The sequence below is a fragment of the Symphalangus syndactylus genome, chromosome 9 (assembly GCF_028878055.3).
Source record: "Symphalangus syndactylus isolate Jambi chromosome 9, NHGRI_mSymSyn1-v2.1_pri, whole genome shotgun sequence".
In the NCBI taxonomy this organism is placed as follows: Eukaryota; Metazoa; Chordata; class Mammalia; order Primates; family Hylobatidae; genus Symphalangus; species Symphalangus syndactylus.
Genome location: NC_072431.2, coordinates 83,084,415 through 83,104,488, shown reverse-complemented (window position 1 = coordinate 83,104,488; position 20,074 = coordinate 83,084,415). Strand labels below are relative to the sequence as shown.

General features: G+C 51.7%; 1 protein-coding gene across 2 annotated transcripts in view; it reads right to left on the bottom strand.

Moving 5' to 3' along the window:
* Nucleotides 1-14,645, bottom strand: part of TNS3 (tensin 3) — a 314,080-nt gene extending 299,435 nt beyond the window's left edge. The window contains exon 1 of one of the 2 annotated variants that reach the window (XM_055293200.2): nucleotides 14,486-14,645. In XM_055293200.2, coding sequence (XP_055149175.1) covers nucleotides 14,486-14,530 — 45 coding nt within the window. In that variant the 5' untranslated portion in view covers nucleotides 14,531-14,645. Of the gene's footprint in view, nucleotides 1-14,103; nucleotides 14,250-14,485 lie in introns of those variants that run through there. The other variant, XM_055293206.2, reaches the window with a different exon arrangement.
* Nucleotides 14,646-20,074: the final 5,429 nt, after the last annotated feature.

Here is a 20,074-nt window from a genome sequence, read left to right as displayed (position 1 = left end):
TTATAAGAACAAAACCTGCATTTAAATATTACATAAGGGTCCAGGAGCAGTGGCTCACGCCTGTAATCCGAGCACTTTGCGAGGCCAAGGAGGGTGGATCACCTGGGGTCAGGAGTTCCAGACCAGCCTGGCCAACATGATGAAACTCCGTCTCTACTAAAAATAAAAACAATTAGCCAGGTGTGGTGATGGGCACCTGTAATCCCAGCTACTCGGGAGGCTGAGGCAGGAGGACTGCTTCAACCAGGGAGGTGGAGGTTCCAGTGAGCCAAGATGGCGCCACTGCACTCCAGCCTGGGCAACAGAGTGAGATTCCATCACAAACATACATACATACATACATACATACATACATACATATTACACAGGGGCCAGGCGTGGTGGCTCACGTCTGTAATCCTAACACTTTGGGAGGCCAAGGTAGGTGGATCACCTGAGGTCATGAGTTTGAGACCAGCTTGGCCAACGTAGGGAAACCTTGTCTCTACTAAAAATACAAAAATTAGCTGGGCGTGGTGATGGTCATCTGTAATCCCAGCTACTTGGGAGGCTGAGGGAGGAGAATCACTTGAACCCAGTAGGTGGAGGCTGCAGTGAGCCGAGATCATGCCACTGCACTGCAGCCTGGGTGACAGAGCAAGACTCTGTCTCAATAAAAAGAAAAAATAGGCCGGGCGCTGTGGCTCACGCTTGTAATCCCAGCACTTTGGTAGGCCGAGGCAGGCGGATCACCTGAGGTCAGGAGTTTGAGACCAGCCTGGCCAACGTGGTGAAACCCCCTCTCTACTAAAAATACAAAAATTAGCCGGCGTGGTGGCAGGCACCTATAATCCCAACTACTTGGGAGGCTGAAGCAGGAGAATCACTTGAACCTGGGAGGCGGAGGTTGCAGTGAGCCAAGATCACGCCATTGCACTCCAGCCTGGGCGACAAGAGCGAGACTCTGTCTCAACAAAAAGAAAAAAATAAATAAATACATATTACACAAGAGATTACACAGTGCTGGTGGCTCTGCATCAAGACTGGAATCCATTTTGAGAGGAAGAAAAAGGAAATGATTCTTGCCATTTGGCAGTACGGATTTGAAGGAAGCAAACCCCACAACACACTCTGTCCAGAAAGAATATTCTTTTGTGCTGAAGCCACAGCTCCGTAGGTGCACCTCTTCTCAGGAAACCTGCATGGACTCCTGGGGACATTTGTCATCAACTTTCAATAACACAACAACTTGCAATGTGGCTATTTTCCAAGGAAATAACAGTAGGCTAGATTCTCAAGTCTGTAAGATGAGTTGTAAATGGTTCTCTTCTGCAAGTTAAAGGAATAATTTACAAAGCAAAACTCCAAGAATGAAAGTTGTGGCCCTGATAAAAACATGAACAAAACCCTAGGAAAATGTGCCAGTATTTCCCTCTCTCCTCGTAAGCAATCACTTCTAGAATGTTTTCATCTAGATGTGGAACTTTCCCCTCCCATAGTGAAGTATGCCCAGTGGGCACCGGATTGGGAGGCCAGCCCTTGGCTGTCCAGAGGATGGAATGGAGGCTCTGAGTGATGTCACATCTTGGCAAGTACACATAGCTAACTCTAAGCTCCTTCTAAAGCTCTTATCATTTTTTTTCTTTTTTTTTTTTTTTTAAGCAGCAGCAGCCTTCTTGTCCTTGGAGGAATTCAGATTTAATGAGGACAGAGAGATACAAACAAAAATTACACAACCCAATCCCACAGAATGTGAGCGGATGAAGGCCACAGCTAACTGGGCCTCAGGCCAGGGGGCCGGGCCTCTGGTGGTCAGCGTCCCACCCGGACCACTCTGGAAGGGACATGGCCTGGGAAAGGCTCAGGAGGCCCACCGCTCCACTGCCTTCTCAGTCAGTCTGTGTTGGGGGGCCCAACATGGAGGAACTGGGGCCAATCAGAAAAACACTTCTTTTGGGGTCAGAGCTCTCAAAAGGGTGACCATCCACAGATGAAAGAAAAGGAGGCCGGGCGCGGTGGCTCACGCTTGTAATCCCAGCACTTTGGGAGGCCGAGGCGGGTGGATCATGAGGTCAGGAAATCAAGACCACAGTGAAACCCCATCTCCACTAAAAATACAAAAAAATTAGCCGGGCGTGGTGGCGGGCGCCTGTAGTCCCAGCTACTCGGAGAGGCTGAGGCAGGAGAATGGCGTGAACCTGGGAGGCGGAGCTTGCAGTGAGCCGAGATCGCGCCACTGCACTCCAGCCTGGGTGACAGAGCAAGACTCCGTCTCAAAAAAAAAAAAAAAAAAGGAATCGAAGGCTACCTGGTGTCCATTGGAGAGAACCTCGGGTACACAGTGTCAACAGCTACTCCTAACAGCTCAGTGAGGTCCGTACTATCAACCTAGTTTTCAGCACCACTTCAGAGAAGTTTGGGGACCATCCCAGGGCCACAAAGAGAACAAGTGGCAGGGACGAGAAGGGGTGCCACCTGGGTTCCTGCAAAGCCTGCTCCCTTTCCGCTTCATCCCCAGGGTAAACAGGCAGGACAACGCAGCCACAGGCTGCACCCACGTTGGGGCCTTCCTCTTATTTGCTCAAAGCCATCTGGCAGTATGGGAAACGGAAAAGCTGGTGTCCCCAGAGCTCAGAGCTGACAAGAGGCAGAACCGTGCAGAAAAACCGGTGTGTAGAAATGAAAGGAGAGGCAGTACCTCCAGAGGGTCAGGGGGACTCCGGACAATAGCGATCACAGTTGGCCAAAAGTCTCTGTCAGCTCCCGCTCATTCGCCCAGCTCATCTTGGCATTGAAAACGGAAGCCGGGTCTGTCTGGAAATCAGCTGGAACGTTTCTGGCTACAGAGCTGAACTCAGCACCAACAGCCCCCAGCTGGCCGCTCATCAAGAGTCCTGGTCACAGACTCACAGGCCAAGGTCGGCATTAAGCGGCCCAGTGTGTGTCTGGCCCTGTCAGCATGCCGCTGGCCACACAGCTGTACTTGCCCCGTGCGTGGTGTCCCAGGGAACTATGCTTTGAAAGAACTAACCCAGTCTGTGAAGAGCTAGCCTGGCAGGAGCCACAGCACCTCCCACCCCTCTCGGCGGGGCCCACAGGTCCTGGCAGCCAGCCATCAGGGAGAGGAATGCAACTCCGCAGGGCATGACCACGCAGAGGGGCCACCTCACTGCTAGGTGTGAGACTGCACAGACCTCCGCATGGGCTCTGCACAGACAACCAGACACCCGACAAGCTGTAGCTGATGTGGAATGGGCATGTTCTAAAAGAAGCAGCACTGACAAACATCTTTTACTCACAAATAGCCCGGCAGCCGAGGGACCATTTGGAGTAAGGCCATCCCTCCAGGGCGTTCTGAGAAGTCACTGCAGTCATAAATGGAGGGTGACACCCAGAGACCGGCAATGCCTAGGTCAGGATCCAGGTTTGGGAGACCCATTGGCGTGGTAGTCACACACACACACTATGCTTCTCACGCCCACTGCTGCAAACACCTTCGTGGGAAGAGGAAAATGAATGATCAGGTGTTCTGTTATCCTGTGAGAAGAGTGAGCGTTTAAAAAGTGAATGAACAGGGCCAGGCGCGGTGGCTCACGCTTGTAATCCCAGCACTTTGGGAGGCCAAGGCGGGCGGATCACGAGGTCAGGAGATCAAGACCACGGTGAAACCCCATCTCTACTAAAAATACAAAAAAAAAATTAGCCGGGCGTGGTGGCGGGCGCCTGTAGTCCCAGCTACTCGGAGAGGCTGAGGCAGGAGAATGGCGTGAACCCGGGAGGCGGAGCTTGCAGTGAGCCGAGATCGCACCACTGCACTCCAGCCTGGGTGACAGAGCCAGACTCCATCTCAAAAAAAAAAAAAAACCAATAAAAAGTGAATGAACAGGGCCCGGCGCAGTGGCTCACGCTTGTAATCCCAGCACTTTGGGAGGCCGAGGGGGGCGGATCACGAGGTCAGGAGATCGAGACCATGGTGAAACCCCGTCTCTACTAAAAAATACAAAAAATTAGCCAGGCGTGGTGGCGGGCGCCTGTAGTCCCAGCTACTCCGAGAGGCTGAGGCAGAAGAATGGCGTGAACCCGGCAGGCGGAGCTTGCAGTGAGCCGAGATTGCGCCACTGCACTCCAGCCTGGGCGACAGAGTGAGACTCCGTCTCAAAAAAAAAAAAAAAAAAAAAAATGAATGAACACCATTCCAGTTGTCGCATTATTTCTACTAATACAAGCAAAATGCATTAAAAGCACACTATGCTCTCGATGACCTATGTTTTGGATTATTCCTATTTAATGGAGGTGGGGGTGGGGAGTTAAAGAGCAACACATGTCTGGGCGCAGTGGCTCATGCCTGTAATCCCAGCACTTTGGGAGGCCAAGGCGGGCAGATCGCCTGAGGTCAGGAGTTCGAGACCAGCCTGGCCAACATGGTGAAACACTGTCTCTACTAAAAATACAAAAATTAGCGGGGCGTGGTGGCACACGTCTGTAGTCCCAGCTATGGAGGCTGAGGCAGAAGAATCATTTGAACCCGGGAGGGGGAGGTTGCAGTGAGCCGAGATTGTGCCACTGCACTCCAGCCTGGGCAACAGAAAAAAAAAAAAAGAGCAACACATAGCAACTCTGTGTGTTGCGGGTTACCTGTCTCACTCAAATTTTTCATCAGAATAATCTGGTTACACCTGAATCCTTGCCAGTGGAAAATGAGAAAGGCCTCACAGGGATATGTGGGGAGTTGCCACCAGGGCTGCCCCAGAAATCAAGGGGCACGTGTGGCCCAGGCTGGGAAAACATTTCTCAAACCGTGTGGTCCCAATGCAGGTTGGATCTCCAGAGGTGGGGCCCACCCACCAGTCCTTCCCTGGAAAGAGACCACGGCCCCAAGGACTGGAGCCCAACCAAGTGACTTAACTATTCATTATGCTAATATGCCCTTTGTTGAGGGCCCAGGAGCCAACACCCTGATACAAGCCAGCAGGGCAATGCCTTCACCCACCTCATGAGCAAGCCTATTCTTCCCTTATGGGCTGTGCTCTTGGAAATTTCTGTGCAGACTGTCTCCACCTCCCACCCTGGGGACACCCTGCCACCTTCCATGCTGCCTCCCACCAGCCCCGCTAGGTCGATGGGGCATTGGTCTCAAATCTACAAGCACCATGGAAAGTTGTCCAGGGCTTTGCCACACTTCTCCTAGAGGGTGGAACACCCTACCTTGTGTCTTTGTATTCTTTTTTTTTTTTTTTTTTTTTTGAGACGGAGTCTCGCTCTGTCCCCCAGGCTGGAGTGCAGTGGCTCAATCTCGGCTCACTACAAGCTCCGCCTCCCCGGTTCACGCCATTCTCCTGCCTCAGCCTCTCTGAGTAGCTGGGACTACAGGCACCCGCCACCACGCCCCGCTAATTTTTTTGTATTTTTAGTAGAGACGGGGTTTCACCATGGTCTCGATCTCCTGACCTCGTGATCCGCCCGCCTCGGCCTCCCAAAGTGCTGGGATTACAAGCGTGAGCCACCGCGCCCGGTCGTGTCTTTGTATTCTTCTTTGCCTTCTGCAAATCCCCTTTGCTACTCCAGAACACAGCAGGTGGCCCTGCCCAGGGCCTCTGCCCACGCTGCCCCTCCATCGCAACGGGTCCTTCCTCAAAGTCGCCCAGGATTTAGTCCCTCACCTCCCCTAGCCCAGCATCCTCTTGGAAAGAAATACCAGTTGACCCCAGATAGAGCAACCCACCACCCCGTCTCTGGGCCTGCAGGCCTGCCCGGCCAGGGACTTTGAGTAATCCAGAGGAGAAACATTAGGATGAGTCTGCCTCCTCCTTGAGCCCCCAAATCCCACCAATTCTGCAAATGCCCACGTTGGAAAAGATGCCAGTAATTCTGGTTCAACATGTTCCAAGGAGGGGAAAACGACAGCCTGCTGTTGACATTCCTGACTTGGAATTGTGAACACATTCTTAGAGGGTAAAAATTAACCACCATCAGTTGGGGAAGGCATTATGGGGAGGGCATTATGGCTGCACTTCAAGGACTGATCACAAAAACCGCCTCACTCCAACTGCCCAGGGCCTGCATCGACGTTTAACAGAGCCAAACCAAGGCGAGCCCAGTTCTGGACTGTTCCCTCAGAAAAGCAGCCGAGGAAACCCTGAGTAATTGCACTCATAGATCATAGGCTCTGGCATGCGGTTCCCAGACTGAACCATTTATCCAAATTAAAACCATTCTCCAGAAACAAAATCAGACCCTTTTAATTGAAAATAAAACCAAGCAACCCCGAAGGCTCTTTTTTTTTTTTTTAAATGAAAGACATTCTTCCTGCTTTCTCATCCCATTAATCACAGAGTTTACACAATCTGTCAAAATAGCTCGGTAAGAAGTCTCCCTCTTCCTTTTCCTGCAGGCCTGGTTTTTACCCTGGGGGTAATAACCTAGCCATGTTTAAGGACAGCGGGTGGACATCATGAGAATCCAGCCAGCACCCCATGTCTCAACTGCAATTTGACCATATGTACTAAGGAGCTCCAAAAAGCTTGTGTTCACCGAAAAAAAAAGGAAAGCAGGGACTTCTGCAATCATGTCCACAGCAGCATTATTCACAACAGCGGAAGAGTAGAAGTAACTGAAGTGTATCAACAGATGAATGGATAAACAAAACATGCTATTCATAAAGACACACACACACACACACACACGCACAGTATTATTCAGCCTTAAAAAGAGAGAAATTGTGACACTTGCTACAACGTGGATGAAACCTTGAGGACAGTATGCTAAGTGAAATAAACAAATCACAAAAAATACAAATACTGTATGATTCCACTTGTATGAGGCACCCGATGTAGTCCGTTTCATAGGGACAGAAAGTAGAATGGTGGTTGCCAGGGACTGGGGGGAGGGGAACGTGGGGAGTGAGTGCTTAAGGGACACCGAGTTTCAGTTCTGCAAAATGGAAAGAGTTCTGGAGCTGGAGGGTGGTGATGGCTGCACAACAACGTGAAGGTACTTAATGTCGCATAACTGCGCAGTTAAACATGATTAAAATGACAAAGTTCATGTTATGCATGTTTTACCAAAGTTTAAAAAAAAAAGTTTGTATTCTTTGACGCCAGAGTCTGCTAGAAATCCTTTCAAGAACATGACTAGCTACGATCTGCCCAAAGACCTACGTGCAAGCATAACACAGGATGTAAATGATCAATGAACAAATAGTGAAGTCAAAATATCATGGTACATCCACATACCGGAGTACTATACTGTCATCAGCAGTCATATTTATGCAGAGCTATTTCTGGATTGGGAAATGCTTATACTGCCACATTGATTTTAAAATGCAGGATACAAAATAATACATATGGTATGATCTCAGCTTGGTAAATTAAAAAAGCACAGAAAACATATGGCACACAAGCAGGCTAAAATATGAACCTCTGTGGAGGTGATATTAGAAGGAATTTTTTCCTTTTTCCTTAGCATTTCTCTATCTTTTCCAAGTCTACAATGAGCACGTATTACAAGAAAACTGTTTTGTAGAAAAATAGTCCAAAAGCAAATTAAGAAGCAAAGATATGGCCAGGCGCGGTGGCTCACGCCTGTAATCCCAGCACTTTGGGAGGCCGAGGCGGGCGGATCCCAAGGTCAGGTGATCGGGACCATCCTGGCTAACGTGGTGAAACCCCATCTCTACTAAAAATACAAAAAATTAGCCGGGCGTAGTGGAGGGCGCCTGTAGTCCCAGCTACTTGGGAGGCTGAGGCAGAAGAATGGCATGAACCCGGGAGGCGGAGCTTGCAGTGAGCCGAAATAAAAAATGTGCCTCCCTCCTGCATGCAAGACAAGAGAGAAATGCATTCTTCACCCATGTAGAGCCCTCCTGTCTCCCTTAGCACCTACCCAAGACATGCACACAGGCCCCCTTTCCTCCAGCCGTGTCTACCCGGCTCTGCAGGTCTTTCCAGAGGAGACAAACTGGAAACACCTGTCCCTGATCTTTGGAGAAAAACTCATCTCTATCACGCTGGCCTCCCCTGTGTCAACCACTTAGCACACAGCTCCCTCCTGGGGGATCAGATTAGCACCTCCAAGAATGAGGAAGTGGTTCTCCAGAAGGACCACAAGGTGCTTTTAAGGCCCCTGAGGCCATGGAAATTCAGCAGGACCAAGGTACACTGGGCCTGGAGCCCAGAAGGAGGAAACAAAACCCCACGTGGCTCCCACCCGAGCTCCAGAACCTGTGGAGGAACGATCCTGTGGACGAACGACAACCCCAGGCTGCAGGTGACAAATGACAAACACAGTCACAATAACCCCAGGACCTCCCAGGACAAAGGGCAGTTCTGCCCCAGGTTTGTGGGATGCCAGAGCCTGGCCTATGTCACTGCCTCCTGTGCGTACCTTTGATCTACCTCCCAAATGGCCAGTGATGAAAGGGGTAGGCGCCCAGGGACACCTCTAAGAAAGGTGATGGATTACAAGGTGGAGAAGAATGCCAGGACCAGGCCCCTTTGTTTGCAGAGCCAGCCCGGCGCTCCAAGGAGGAATGTGCACAGACCAGGATGCAGATGCCCCTGCTAATGGCCCAGTGTGCCCCAGGGCCCACTCTCCTGCCCGCCTGTCCTGCACAGCCAGATGTGGGCCTGTGCCTTTTATTGTGTGGCTCTAAGTGAGTGAAATGCTACACACTGCAGCTGTGTTCCAGGGTGATGGGGAGAGCGCGGATTCCTGAATCCTCCAGCGAGAAATAATCCAGGGCCTGGAGCAGAGCCCGGGCTCTCCTGTAAAAAAGAAAAGCAACTGCAGACGGCACTGAACGGCCTTGGCCAGACACTTCCCGAGGACTTTCTTGCTTTCATTATCGCCAAGAATGTATTCCAGTGTATTCAAAGCATCAACGAATTGGTCTCTACTTTTCAGGAGCAGTTTCATAAACTCTACACACAGAGGTGCCACGTCACACGTGGCTGCCAAGACACAATGAAAGGAGGTGACACACTTTAGTCCACCTGGAGGTGTCCCCGCTGTCCTCAGGGGCATGGCCTGGCTAGGAGTGGCACTTGTAATCGTTAGCAGGGCACCCGTGTTCATCCCTCCTGGGTGCCGACAGGTTGCCGCTCGCTTGGGCAGCTGGAAGAAAGATTCCTAAAGATTCTTCTGATATCTTAGAAACAAAGCCAGGCCTGCAAAGGGCGTATTAAGTGCTATTATCTTTCCCCAAAAGAGAAGAGGAAGAGGAAGGGCAGACAATCTAACATGAACCATAATTAGAGCTGAGGGAGGAAGGAAGAGTAAAGAAAGGCCCAGCCTTGGGGTCCGAGGAAGCAGCTGGGGCTGGCGCACTGGCCGAGGTAGACAGCAGGCGCGCCGCAGCTCCTGAGCCTTGGCCTGGCCACTCCAGCAGGGGCTGGGCTGTGGGTGGGGACTGCACAAACCCCTCATCTTGGCAAGAACTCCAAGCATTGCTGACAGACCGGGATTCAGATCCAAGGCTCGGTATCCTCACAACACACACAAGTTACTTGAGTTCGCTAAGCCTCAGCGCTCTCTTCCAGAAAAGGGGGACCATCAGGATGGCATACATGCACGGTTCAGCAACCATCAGAGTAGGGACAGAAAGTGCCCAAGCCAGCTTGGGTACTTGAGTAGTAAAAGGAAGGGGGTCTTGTTAGCCGTGTTATTAGGCTGAGAGCTGGCGGGCTGTTTGCAGAGGACTCCCAGGGCTTCCTGCCCAGCACTGGGGTGGAGACAGGGACAGAGAGGTCTCTCCCCTGAGGGGTGGCTCTGAGGAGCACTTCCCTAGCTCTGGGAGCACCTCCCTCTGCCAGAGGGCATTTTCTAGATCACAGACATAGAATCCTTCAGCATAATCTTTCATTCGTTTTGCCCAGGAGACGAAAGAGTAGTAGACTACTGCCTTCCAAAAAAGAAAAAAAAATCTGCCGGGCGCTGTGGCTCACACCTGTAATCCCAGACTTTGGGAGGCCGAGGCAGGTGGATCACCTGAGGTCAGGAGCTCGAGACCAGCTTGGCCAACAAGGCAAAACCCGTCTCTACTAAAAATACAAAAATTAGCTGGGCGTGGTGGTATGCACCTGTAATCCCAGTTACTTGGGAGGCTGAGGCAGAATTGCTTGAACCCAGGAGGCAGACACTGCAGTGAGCTGAGATGGCCCGAGTGGACTCCAGCAAGACTCCATGTCAAAAAAAAAAAAAAAAAAGAAAGAAAGAAGCAAGTAAGAATCCTCCCCTTCCCTGACACAGTGAGGCAGTCTGAGGGACCCTAAATTGTGTGCAGTGCTTCATCCCCAAGTTGATGGCCCCCATCCTCAGTCACCCTCATTTTCACTGGCCTCCTCCCTCCTGTTTGGCAGAGGCAGCTCCCAGCAAGGGTAGGAGGCAACAGGTGAGGGATACCAGGTAGAGCTGCACCAGGTACATGGCGCAGCGGGGCTGGGGGGCGGTCAGAGGTGTGCCTAGAGGGCCACGGTGCTCCTACAGTACACTGAGCAGGGCAGGAAATGCCGCCATGCAGACAATGGAGACACCCGAGGGACCCCAAGCTCAGCACTACGTCCCACACTGCAGTGATGGACGTGCACCAAACACATTCCTGAGTCACAGAGCACAAACAGAAAGCTCAAGAAACTTGGAGACTCTAGTTTTCTGCTTCTACGAGAAACGGACGGCCATCAAGGAAACCACTGTTCCTGCCCCTGAGCTGCACCCGAAAAGCCCCACGGCAGGACATGGGCCTGCATCAGGATTCAACATACTCTAAGATTCAAAACGCCCTCTCAGTCTAGGAGAATTTAGCCCTGCTCAGCAGCATTTTGGTGGCAGCGATTTTTCTTGTCTCGGCGTTTTAGAAGCAGCGAGGCAGCGTGGAAACGACACACCTGTGAACCGCAATCCCTGTGAAGATGAAGCCACTAAACACGCCCTTCAATGTGGGGCCACAAAGAAAGAACTGTGTTCCATGTTGTGATGGTTTTTAATACTCTTGCTAACTGTGAGGAAGAGAGTAACTAAGTTAACCAACTACCTACTTAATTAACCAACTAACCAGCATCCCTTATTCTAAATCAACAAGGATAGCAGCAGAGGATTCTAGGTAGTCGAGACTGGCTCTAGGTCATTCCAGGTATGGCTTGCAGGGTTTTTTGGTTTTTTTTGTTTGTTTTTTTGTTGTTGTTTTTTGTTTTTTTTTTTTTTTGAGACGGAGTCTTGCTCTGTCACCCAGGCTGGAGTGCAGTGGCGCAATCTCGGCTCACGGCTTGCAGGGTTTAGCTGATCCCCCAATGCTTTCTGGGGTCCTACAGGAAGGACCCGGTGATCCCAGGGTCAACTCACCTCCTGGAGAGCTTCAGACGCCCAGACCCACCCTTCCCGTGGCAGCCCCTGCTACATGGAGCAAACCCACCAGACCCACCCGCAAGACAGGAGGCCCCTCCCTGGGAAATCTATGGGGGCTGCTGTGAGGAAGCCTCAAAGCCTCAATTCTAAGTGTGCTGCTGAGGCACTCAGCAAATGTCTCTGGCCTCCTAGTAAGTGGCAGGGATCTAAACAGTGATTTCTGCCCTCAGGAAGGTGGAAAGTTCCTCTCCCTTGCAAGTTCATACACAGGGACACAGGAAGGGAACAAGAGGCTTCCCCTGAACAGGGGTGGTTTGCAACAGGCTGATCTTGGGAAAGGAATGGGGCACATAGAGTCAGAGGACTGGGCTCATTCAGATCCCTAACTGTTCCCGGACTTTAGGAATTTACTTGGTGTTTTACTCATCTGTAAAATGGGTCCTTGTGTAGAGTCCTAAACAGATATAAGCTGAGACTGCCAGATGGTAGGTCAGCCCTTCCACTCACTGTTCTTGCAATACTGCCTCCTCCTCAGGTCTCTGCTATCCCCTTCAGCAACACCTCCTGCAGTGGAGGAACATACTTTGACACCCCCTCTCCTGCCCTTTATTTCCAGAGTGACATTTGCAAACAGCTCCCTTTCAAAACATTAGGTGCCAAAGAGACACTTTGTAAAAAAAAAAAAAAAAAAATCAATTTGCATTCAGGAATAAGTAGTACAGCTCGCTTTCAAAACATTAGGTGCCAAAGAGATACTTTGTAAAAAAACAAAACAATCAATTTGCATTCAGGAATAAGTAGTGCCCTGGGGCTACTAGTTTTTCTATCTTGGTAGTTTTTAAAGAAATAATACAGCTGAGTTGCTGATAGCTATGGCAGCCTCAGCTGAGGAATTGGCTGTCTGGACATGCATTAGAATTCAGTCGACAGTCAGACGCGCAGCAGCAGCCAGGAGCAGGGCTCTGGGACCCCACAGTCCTGTCCCAGAATCCCAGGCTGCACTACCGCCATGTTTCATTTCACCTCAGCCAAGTTACCTAGCCTTCCTTTGCCTCAGTTTACTCGTCTGTAAAATGGGGTAATCATAATCCCAACTGCCCCCAAGAATTGTAATTTCGGTGAAATGAAATGAATGCATGCAAAGCATTTAGCACAGGCAAACACTCAATCAGCGTGCCTGTTACTTTCTCTTCGGGGTCACCATTACTATTCCTAAGGTCAGGAGTCTGGCTTGCTGCCAGTCCCTCCTGTCAACTCCCTGTGTACACACCCCCCACCCCCTGTGCTGCCACACCCCCACCAGGACCCAGTGCACCTCCATCTCTGGGTAATGGCCTTGCCCCTCCACCCTCCAGCTGCAGCAACTCCCCACCCCCTCCCTGGCCCTCAATGCCTCAGCACAGAAAAGCCTTTCTTAATACTTGTTGATTGATTTGCAAATATAACCTCACAGGCCCCAAAGAGAGAAGAATCAGAATCACCAGAACAAGCAAACCTCATTCAAAAAGGAAAGCATAAAAGCACTTTAAAAAATTAATATGCACAGACCAAAGCCTCAAGAAAATCTAAAATGTCAAAGGGCTGGTTAGTTCAGAAGAGCTATGCAATATTTATACAATGAGTTCTGCATTCATACTTCTCAGTATATTTTCAGAGTCCTCCATCATCATGCATTCAAGTAGTGAAAAAAATGGGGGGAAAGCCATCCCGGAAGATCAAAGTGTATGAATGGGCCCCAAAGAAGCCTGGGGGCTTCCCAGGGGGTTGTGACCACCCTCAATAGTGCTCTCTGCTGGCCCCACACCCTGATGGCGCTTTGAGTTTTTCAACCACGTTGGAGTCCAGGTCACCTGCTGACACGTCTGGAGAATGCCAGAGGAACGCCTGAGTCTCTTCCCGCCACAGACACTCAAATCACTCCAAGCGAAAGACCCCGGACTCACATGTCAGGCCGTTGCACAGCACCGACGCAGAGACCCCTGGGACGTCCGAGACCCTCCCTCCTCCTGCTTGTCAGCTGCAGCTCCCGCGTGCCAGGAGACACATGCCACACAGCTGGCCCCCAGCCTGGGACAGCACCCTCCACCCCAGAACATCCACCCGCCCCGAGGTCCCGTCCTTCAGGGAAAAAAAGGACGCGCGAAAGGACCCCCTGCCTCCCACCCACCAAAGGGAAAGGGAAAGAGACGCACTGGAGAGTTTGCCTAGAAAAAGTAGAAGAGTCTTGAGCCTGCCTATTGAAGCCCCTAGCTGCGCTCTCCACCGGGAGTCTCGAGACGGAGTCGTAGGGAGCAAAGTCCGCTCGGTCCCGACAGCGACTGCGACATAGCTGCTCCGGTCTCTGCCCGCAGTCCAGGGCGCCTGGGCGCCACGGGTCCCACTCGAGTGGTCCTGCGCCCTAGCCGTGTCCCCAAACCCGGCCAGTCAGCGCCCCCGTCCCCGGACTCCGGCGGAGCTGGCCCGCGCCCCAGCCCCTGTCCTGGGACTCCTGCCGAGCCCCCGCCCCCCATGCGCCCCAAGCCCCGTACCCGCGCGCACCAAACCCCTTACCCGTGCGCCCCCAACCGGGTCCCCGCGCTCTCTAACCTGGGTTCTCCCGTGACCCCATCCCCGCGCCCTGAGCTCCCGTCCCCCGCGCTCCCAGAACTCCGTCCCCGCGCCCCAGCTCCAGATCCCTGTGCTCCCCAAGCCTCGTTCCTGCGCCCGGACCGCGAAAGCCCGCGCCGGGCCCGAAACAAAGAGGACGGCGGCGCGTGGCCGCGTTTCCTCCTTCCCCGGCCCCAGTACCTGGGGGAGCCTGCGGCGCGGTCCGGCGGGGCGATGGCCGCAGCGAGGCTGGGCTCCGAGTAGCGCGCGGGCGGGCCCGTCCTCCTGGCTGGCGGCCGGCGCCCGCGGCAGGGCCCCCTCGAGGCGGCGCGGGCAATCGCCACGGCCGGCCCCCGCGCCCGCGCCCGCGCCCCGAGCCTGGCGGGTCACCTGGCCTCATCACCCTAACAACGCAGCGCGCCTCCAGGCGCCGGTCACCCGTGCCCCCCGCCCTGCCGAGGTGCGCCCTGGGACCTCCCTTCGCTGGCCGCAGAGGAGACCTGGAATTATCAGACCCATTGAGCAGCCCAGGCTCCAAGTGGTCTGGAGGCTTGCAGGTTCCGCCGGGCCGGTGTTAGAGTACCTGGGGAGGCGGGTTCGGATCCTGGTTCCTGCACAACCAGTTCATTCTTTCATTCAGCGCCTGTAATTAAGGTGGTCTCCGGGAGCAAAACCTACCCTCCCTCCTGTAGCTCACAGCCTAGTGGGGGTCGCGCATACATAAAGGAGCACAGCCGCTCCGGAAAGCCTAGGGTGTCGTAGAAGCCCCTGAAAGACCCGGCTAATGAAGGGAGGAGGTCAGGGAAGTCTTTAGAAGTCACATGACTTCTTAAAATGCGCCGGGACAAATGAGCAGAATTTAGGCAAGCCAGGGGGAAACCAGAAGAACGATCCCGAGCAGAGAGATTCTCAGAGGAGGAAAGGCCTATAGGTTGTCCATCCTGACTGTCCATCCCTGAGATTCAGATGGCCGTGAACTCAGTCGCTTAGCCTCAGTTTCTCCATTTGTGAGATCGGGGGAATGGAAAAATTTTGCAGAAATCAGAAGTGCTTTTCTTCTAGGGAAGTCACAAGAGAAATTTCATCAGCGTTTCGTCCTGTGGTCCTTTCCAGGAAAACATCCTCCCTGCCAGCCTCCCACACAAGAGAGACCTATATTTCATCTGCCACGTGGAGCAGGCGGTCTCAGAATCCCACCCGGAGCAGGGCCCAGGGCAAGTCTTGGAGGACAGTCACCAAGAACTGCTTTGGATTCGGGAACAGAGCTGCCTAACCCATCCACATTCCTGGGGTTCTGCCCTGCTCCTCTGGCCCCTTCAGGGCAGCGGGGGAAGCAGGGAAAACAGCCTATCAGAGATGGCAGAGAAACTGAGCAAGAATTGTATCCTGGAAAAGACTTTCAGAAGTAACCAACAGAAATTTCGAGTCTCCAGATCCAAACAGCTGAGAACGTGGGGCCTGAGCCACGCTCTGACTCCACTCCCACCACACGAGGAGAAACAAGAGCTACTTTTCTAGAAGACTTGAACAACCCCTGCTATGCTCTGGCAGGTAGTGTCATTTCTCATCCCCAGACTGATCTGGGTATTTATTCCCAGGCAAAGGCTTCATGAGCACCAAGCCCCAGCCCTCAAGAGATGAGGCAGGCATTTTTCCTGCCCTCTAGGAGACACCAGGCCAAGAGTCAATGAGATGAGTCAGGGTGTGCCAGGGAAGATGCCATAGGGGAAGGTGGGAAGGAGGTCACAGCCAGCTGAGTTAGGAATGGGGGTGAGGCTGGTACTGTTACGATCCCCTTTGTCCTGATAAGGAAACAGGATCTGACATTCTAGGCAACTTGTTCAAGGTCACCCACCTGGTCAGGCGAAGAAAGTGCGAGGGACTCAGGACTATCTGGCCTTGAGGCTACTCTTAACTTCTTCCCAGCTGCCTGCCCACACCATCCACTCTGTGCAATTGGACCAAATCATCACTTTGCTCAACCCTGTCTTCCATTATACTGTGGTGACCTTCACACCCAGAACCAATTATGTGCTATTCTGTGCATCACAGAAACCGTCATAATGCCAAAAACCATGGTGGCTGAATGACGACATGAATTTGAGCTTCTTGCAGTGTTAGGGCACCCATTTACAGGAGATGACACTGTTGATTGCCTGAGAGCTCACAGTCAGGAAAACTCAGTGCAGTGCTGGGGTTCTCTGGCCCTTTGTCAGGCAGCCTCTCCTAAAGTCTCTCCAAACTGCTACCCACACCCAAGCCAGATGGCCCCACTGGCCACACTGCCCTTGTTGGGGTAGCAATGGAAAGGGATGCCCCAACCACACCTTTGTTTCTAGAAAAACTGTGACTTGGGTGCTCATTCATGCAGTGTCTGTGGTTATATTCCCTGGCAGTGTCCCAAGAAAGGAGAAGAAAAACCAGGCTCCAGTATCCCCATGCACTCTGTGTTGGCTGGGGCAGCTGCTCCCCGGGTTCCCCACACCTCGTCCAGAGGCACATGAAGGGAAGGCTCTCTGGATCCCCAGTCGGGACCTGGGCCCCTTCCAGAGCTTCGCTTCCCTAGCCCAGGGCCTCCCCACTTCCCAGGCTGCAACTTGGAGTTTCCAAGAAATTAAACAAGGCGGGGTGCGGTGACTCACACCTGTAATCTCAGCACTTTGGGAGGCCAAGGCGGGCAGATCACAAGGTCAAGAGATCGAGACCATCCTGGCCAACATGGTGAAACCCAGTCTCTACTAAAAATACAAAAATTAGCTGGGCATGGTGGCAGGCGCCTGTAGTCCCAGCTACTTAGGAGGCTGAGGCAGGAGAATCGCTTGAACCAGGGAGGCAGAGGTTGCAGTGAGCCGAGATTGTGCCACTGCACTCCAGCCTGGTGACAGAGCGAGACTTCATCTCAAAAAAAAGAAAAGAAAAATAAAAAAGAAATTAAACAAAAACAGGGCATGAACGAGTATCTGTAAAAGGGAATGTGCATTTTTTTCTGTCCTTAGCCATCCAAAAAAAATCTCAAATTTGAAAACAAAAGTCTCCAGCATTTAGCTAAAAAAAAAAAAGCAGCAATATGCCAAGAGTGGCCCCTCCCTCCTAGTATGCCAAGCAGAGGGCAGGGGAGTCTGGGCAAGAACCTTCCACCAATCTCCTTCCTCCCTGAGCCCTTCTTTGCTCCTCCCCTGTAGGAGTTTTAGAAGATGTGTTGGAAGCTTGTCATTGCAATGAAGATTGTCTTTGCCACTGCAAAAATCTGATAATTTGTATCCCTAGATCAAGGGAGGTATATGAGCAAGGACTTGGATATTTTTCCTTATTTCTTATTGTCTGTCACTGAAAATATTTGCCAAAGACCAACTGAAAGAGACAGCAGGAAACATTACACAGGATGGAGTTACAAAGCTCTACAGTGCATACAGAGAACTGTGGAGTTGGAACATGAGCAAATGCCTGTGTTTTGCCTTAAGATACTGAGTGGCACGCACCTGAAGTTCCAACTACTCAGGAGGCTGAGACAGGATAATCGCTTGAACCCAGGAGGTGGAGGTTGCAGTGAGCCGAGATGGCACCACTGCACTCCAGCCTGGGTGACAGAGCAAGACTCTGTCTCAAAAAAAAAAAAAAAAAAAAAAAAAGACACTAAGTCCCTTGAGACTCTTACTGGAACACCTGGCCCTTTCCTCTCTTCCTTTTTCTCTTCCCAAACACACAAATCCTCACCTACAACTCAACAAAGTGGGCTTTACACTTGCCAGACCTGGCTAGAAGCACCTCAGCTTTTCCGTGTCTCAGAATCTTTTCAGAATTTACATAACCTTGGTGTTTGTGATGGTTCATGTCAGATGTCAACTTGACAGGGCTAAGGGTTGCCCAGATAGCTGGTAAAATGTGACTTCTGGGTGTGTGGGTGGGGTGTTTCTGGAAGAGCTTAGCGTTTGAGTGGGTAGACTGAGTAAAGCAAATCCATCCTCACCAGTGTGGGTGGGCACCATCCAGTCCTTCAAGGGCCCAAGTAGAACAAAAAGGCAGAAAAAGGGTGAATTCTTCCTCTTCTTTCTTGAGCTGGAACATTCATTTTCTCTTGCCCTCAAATATCAGTGCTCCTGGTTTTCAGGCCATTGGACTCAGACTGGCAATTACACCACCAACTTTCCTGGGTCTCCAGTTTACAGACATAGGACTTCTCAGCCTCCATAACTGTGTGAGCCAATTCCTATAATAAATTTGTTCTAGGCTGGGCGCGGTGGCTCACGCCTGTAATCCCAACAATTTGGGAGGCCAAGGCGGGCGGATCATGAGGTCAGGAGATCAAGACCATCCTGGCTAACACGGTAAAACCCTGTCTCTACTAAAAAATACAAAAAAAAAAAAAAAAAAAAATCAGCCAGATGTGGTGGCAGGCGCCTGTAGTCCCAGCTACTCGGGAGGCTGAGGCAAGAGAATGGGGTGAACCCGGGAGGCAGAGATTGCAGTGAGCCGAGATTGCACCACTGCACTCCAGCCGGGGCGACAGAGTGAGAATCCGTCTCAAAAATAAATAAATAAATAAATAAATAAATAAATAAATAAATAAATAAATAAATAAAATTTCTTCTATAGATCTGCATATGCCTTATTGGTTCTGTTTCTCTGGAGAACCCTAATACAGCACCTTGTTTCCAAAAACTGCACCTGAACACCAACTTCTACAAACATGGGCCCTGGGAGCCCACTTTGTGGATGCCCACTGCGTGGATGCAGATTCAGTTTCTTTTTCTTCTTCTTTTATTTATTTATTTATTTATTTGTTTATATTTTGGAGACAGAGTTTTGCTCTTATTGCCCAGGCTGGAGTGCAATGGCGCAATTTCCGCTCACCACAATCTCTGCCTCCCTGGTTCAAGCAATTCTCCTGCCTCAGCCTCCTGAGTAGCTGGGATTATAGGCATGCGCCACCACCCCCGGCTAATGTTTGTATTTTCAGTAGAGACGGGGTTTCTCCATGTTGGTCATACTGGTCTTGAATTCCCAACCTCAGGTGATCTGCCCACCTCAGCCTCCCAAAGTGCTAGGATTACAGGCGTGAGCCACCGTGCCCAGCCCTGGCTCTTCTTCTTAACATACCTATAGGGACTTCTTGCCCTGTGCCAGCCCCATGGCCCTCTGCTTCTAGGATCACTGCAGTAAAAAATCAGAGCCTGAATGAAGTCAACATTGGTTACTCTGGTTGGATCTGAGATTCCAGGTTTTTCCAACTGCAAGAACCTTCAGTCAATGGCCCCTTCACTACCCCAACACATGCTTGACTGATTCCAATGTTGGGGATCACTCAGCTTGGTAGAAATCAGCCCATTCTTTGCCCAGTAGGAAGGCCTTTCTTGGAGAGCAGTGATACTCTGATGACATCATGACAGATGTCTCCCAATGACTATAATGGAACAGGAGAGGGAGCCTGGGGAGGGCTGTCTGCAGGGCCTGCCTGAGAATCAGGAGTCTGCCAGGCAGACCTTCCTGGAGCCATGTGGGTGGAGGAGGGGCAGGCTGCAGGTGCAAAGTGGGAAGCCCTGTAAGAGCTTGGTGTCAGTGCGAGGGGGCAGTGCTCGAGCCTGTGGCAGGCAATGCGAGGAGATGGCCAGAGGGGAAGAAGGCAGGCGGTGAGAGAGAGCCCACAGGAGGCTGCCGAGAGCCTAGGCTGGAGAAACATGCAGGAGGGGGCCAGATGGTGGAATGGCTAAACTCAGATCCTTCAAATTGAGGTAGATTTTAGTAAGAATTCCGGAGCTGCATCACAAACATCTCTGCGAGCGTCAGTTTTCTAACCTGTAAAATGAGGGTATTAAAACTAAAGCCACATGGATTTTATGAGAACTGGGCAAGATTGCCCTCCTGAAGCTCTTAGCACAGTGCCTGAGGCACAAGGAGAACTTGGCAAACCACAGCTGTTTGGGAGGTGCCATCGGCCTGGGTAGGCCTTGGAGATTGGCTGGAGAGGGGAATGAGTGCAACCAGCCTTGAGAAGAAGTGCCCTGGCCTGAGAGTGACCGCTGGCCCCACAGGGTCCGGTGCCTTAGGGGTACTCACAGAAATATAGACCAAAGCAGCTAAATCATTGGCTTGGGGTTCTGTGGTTTTGCTTTGTGGGCCGGGCACGGTGGCTCATGCCTATAGTCCCAGCATTTTGGGAGGCTCAGGCAGGAGG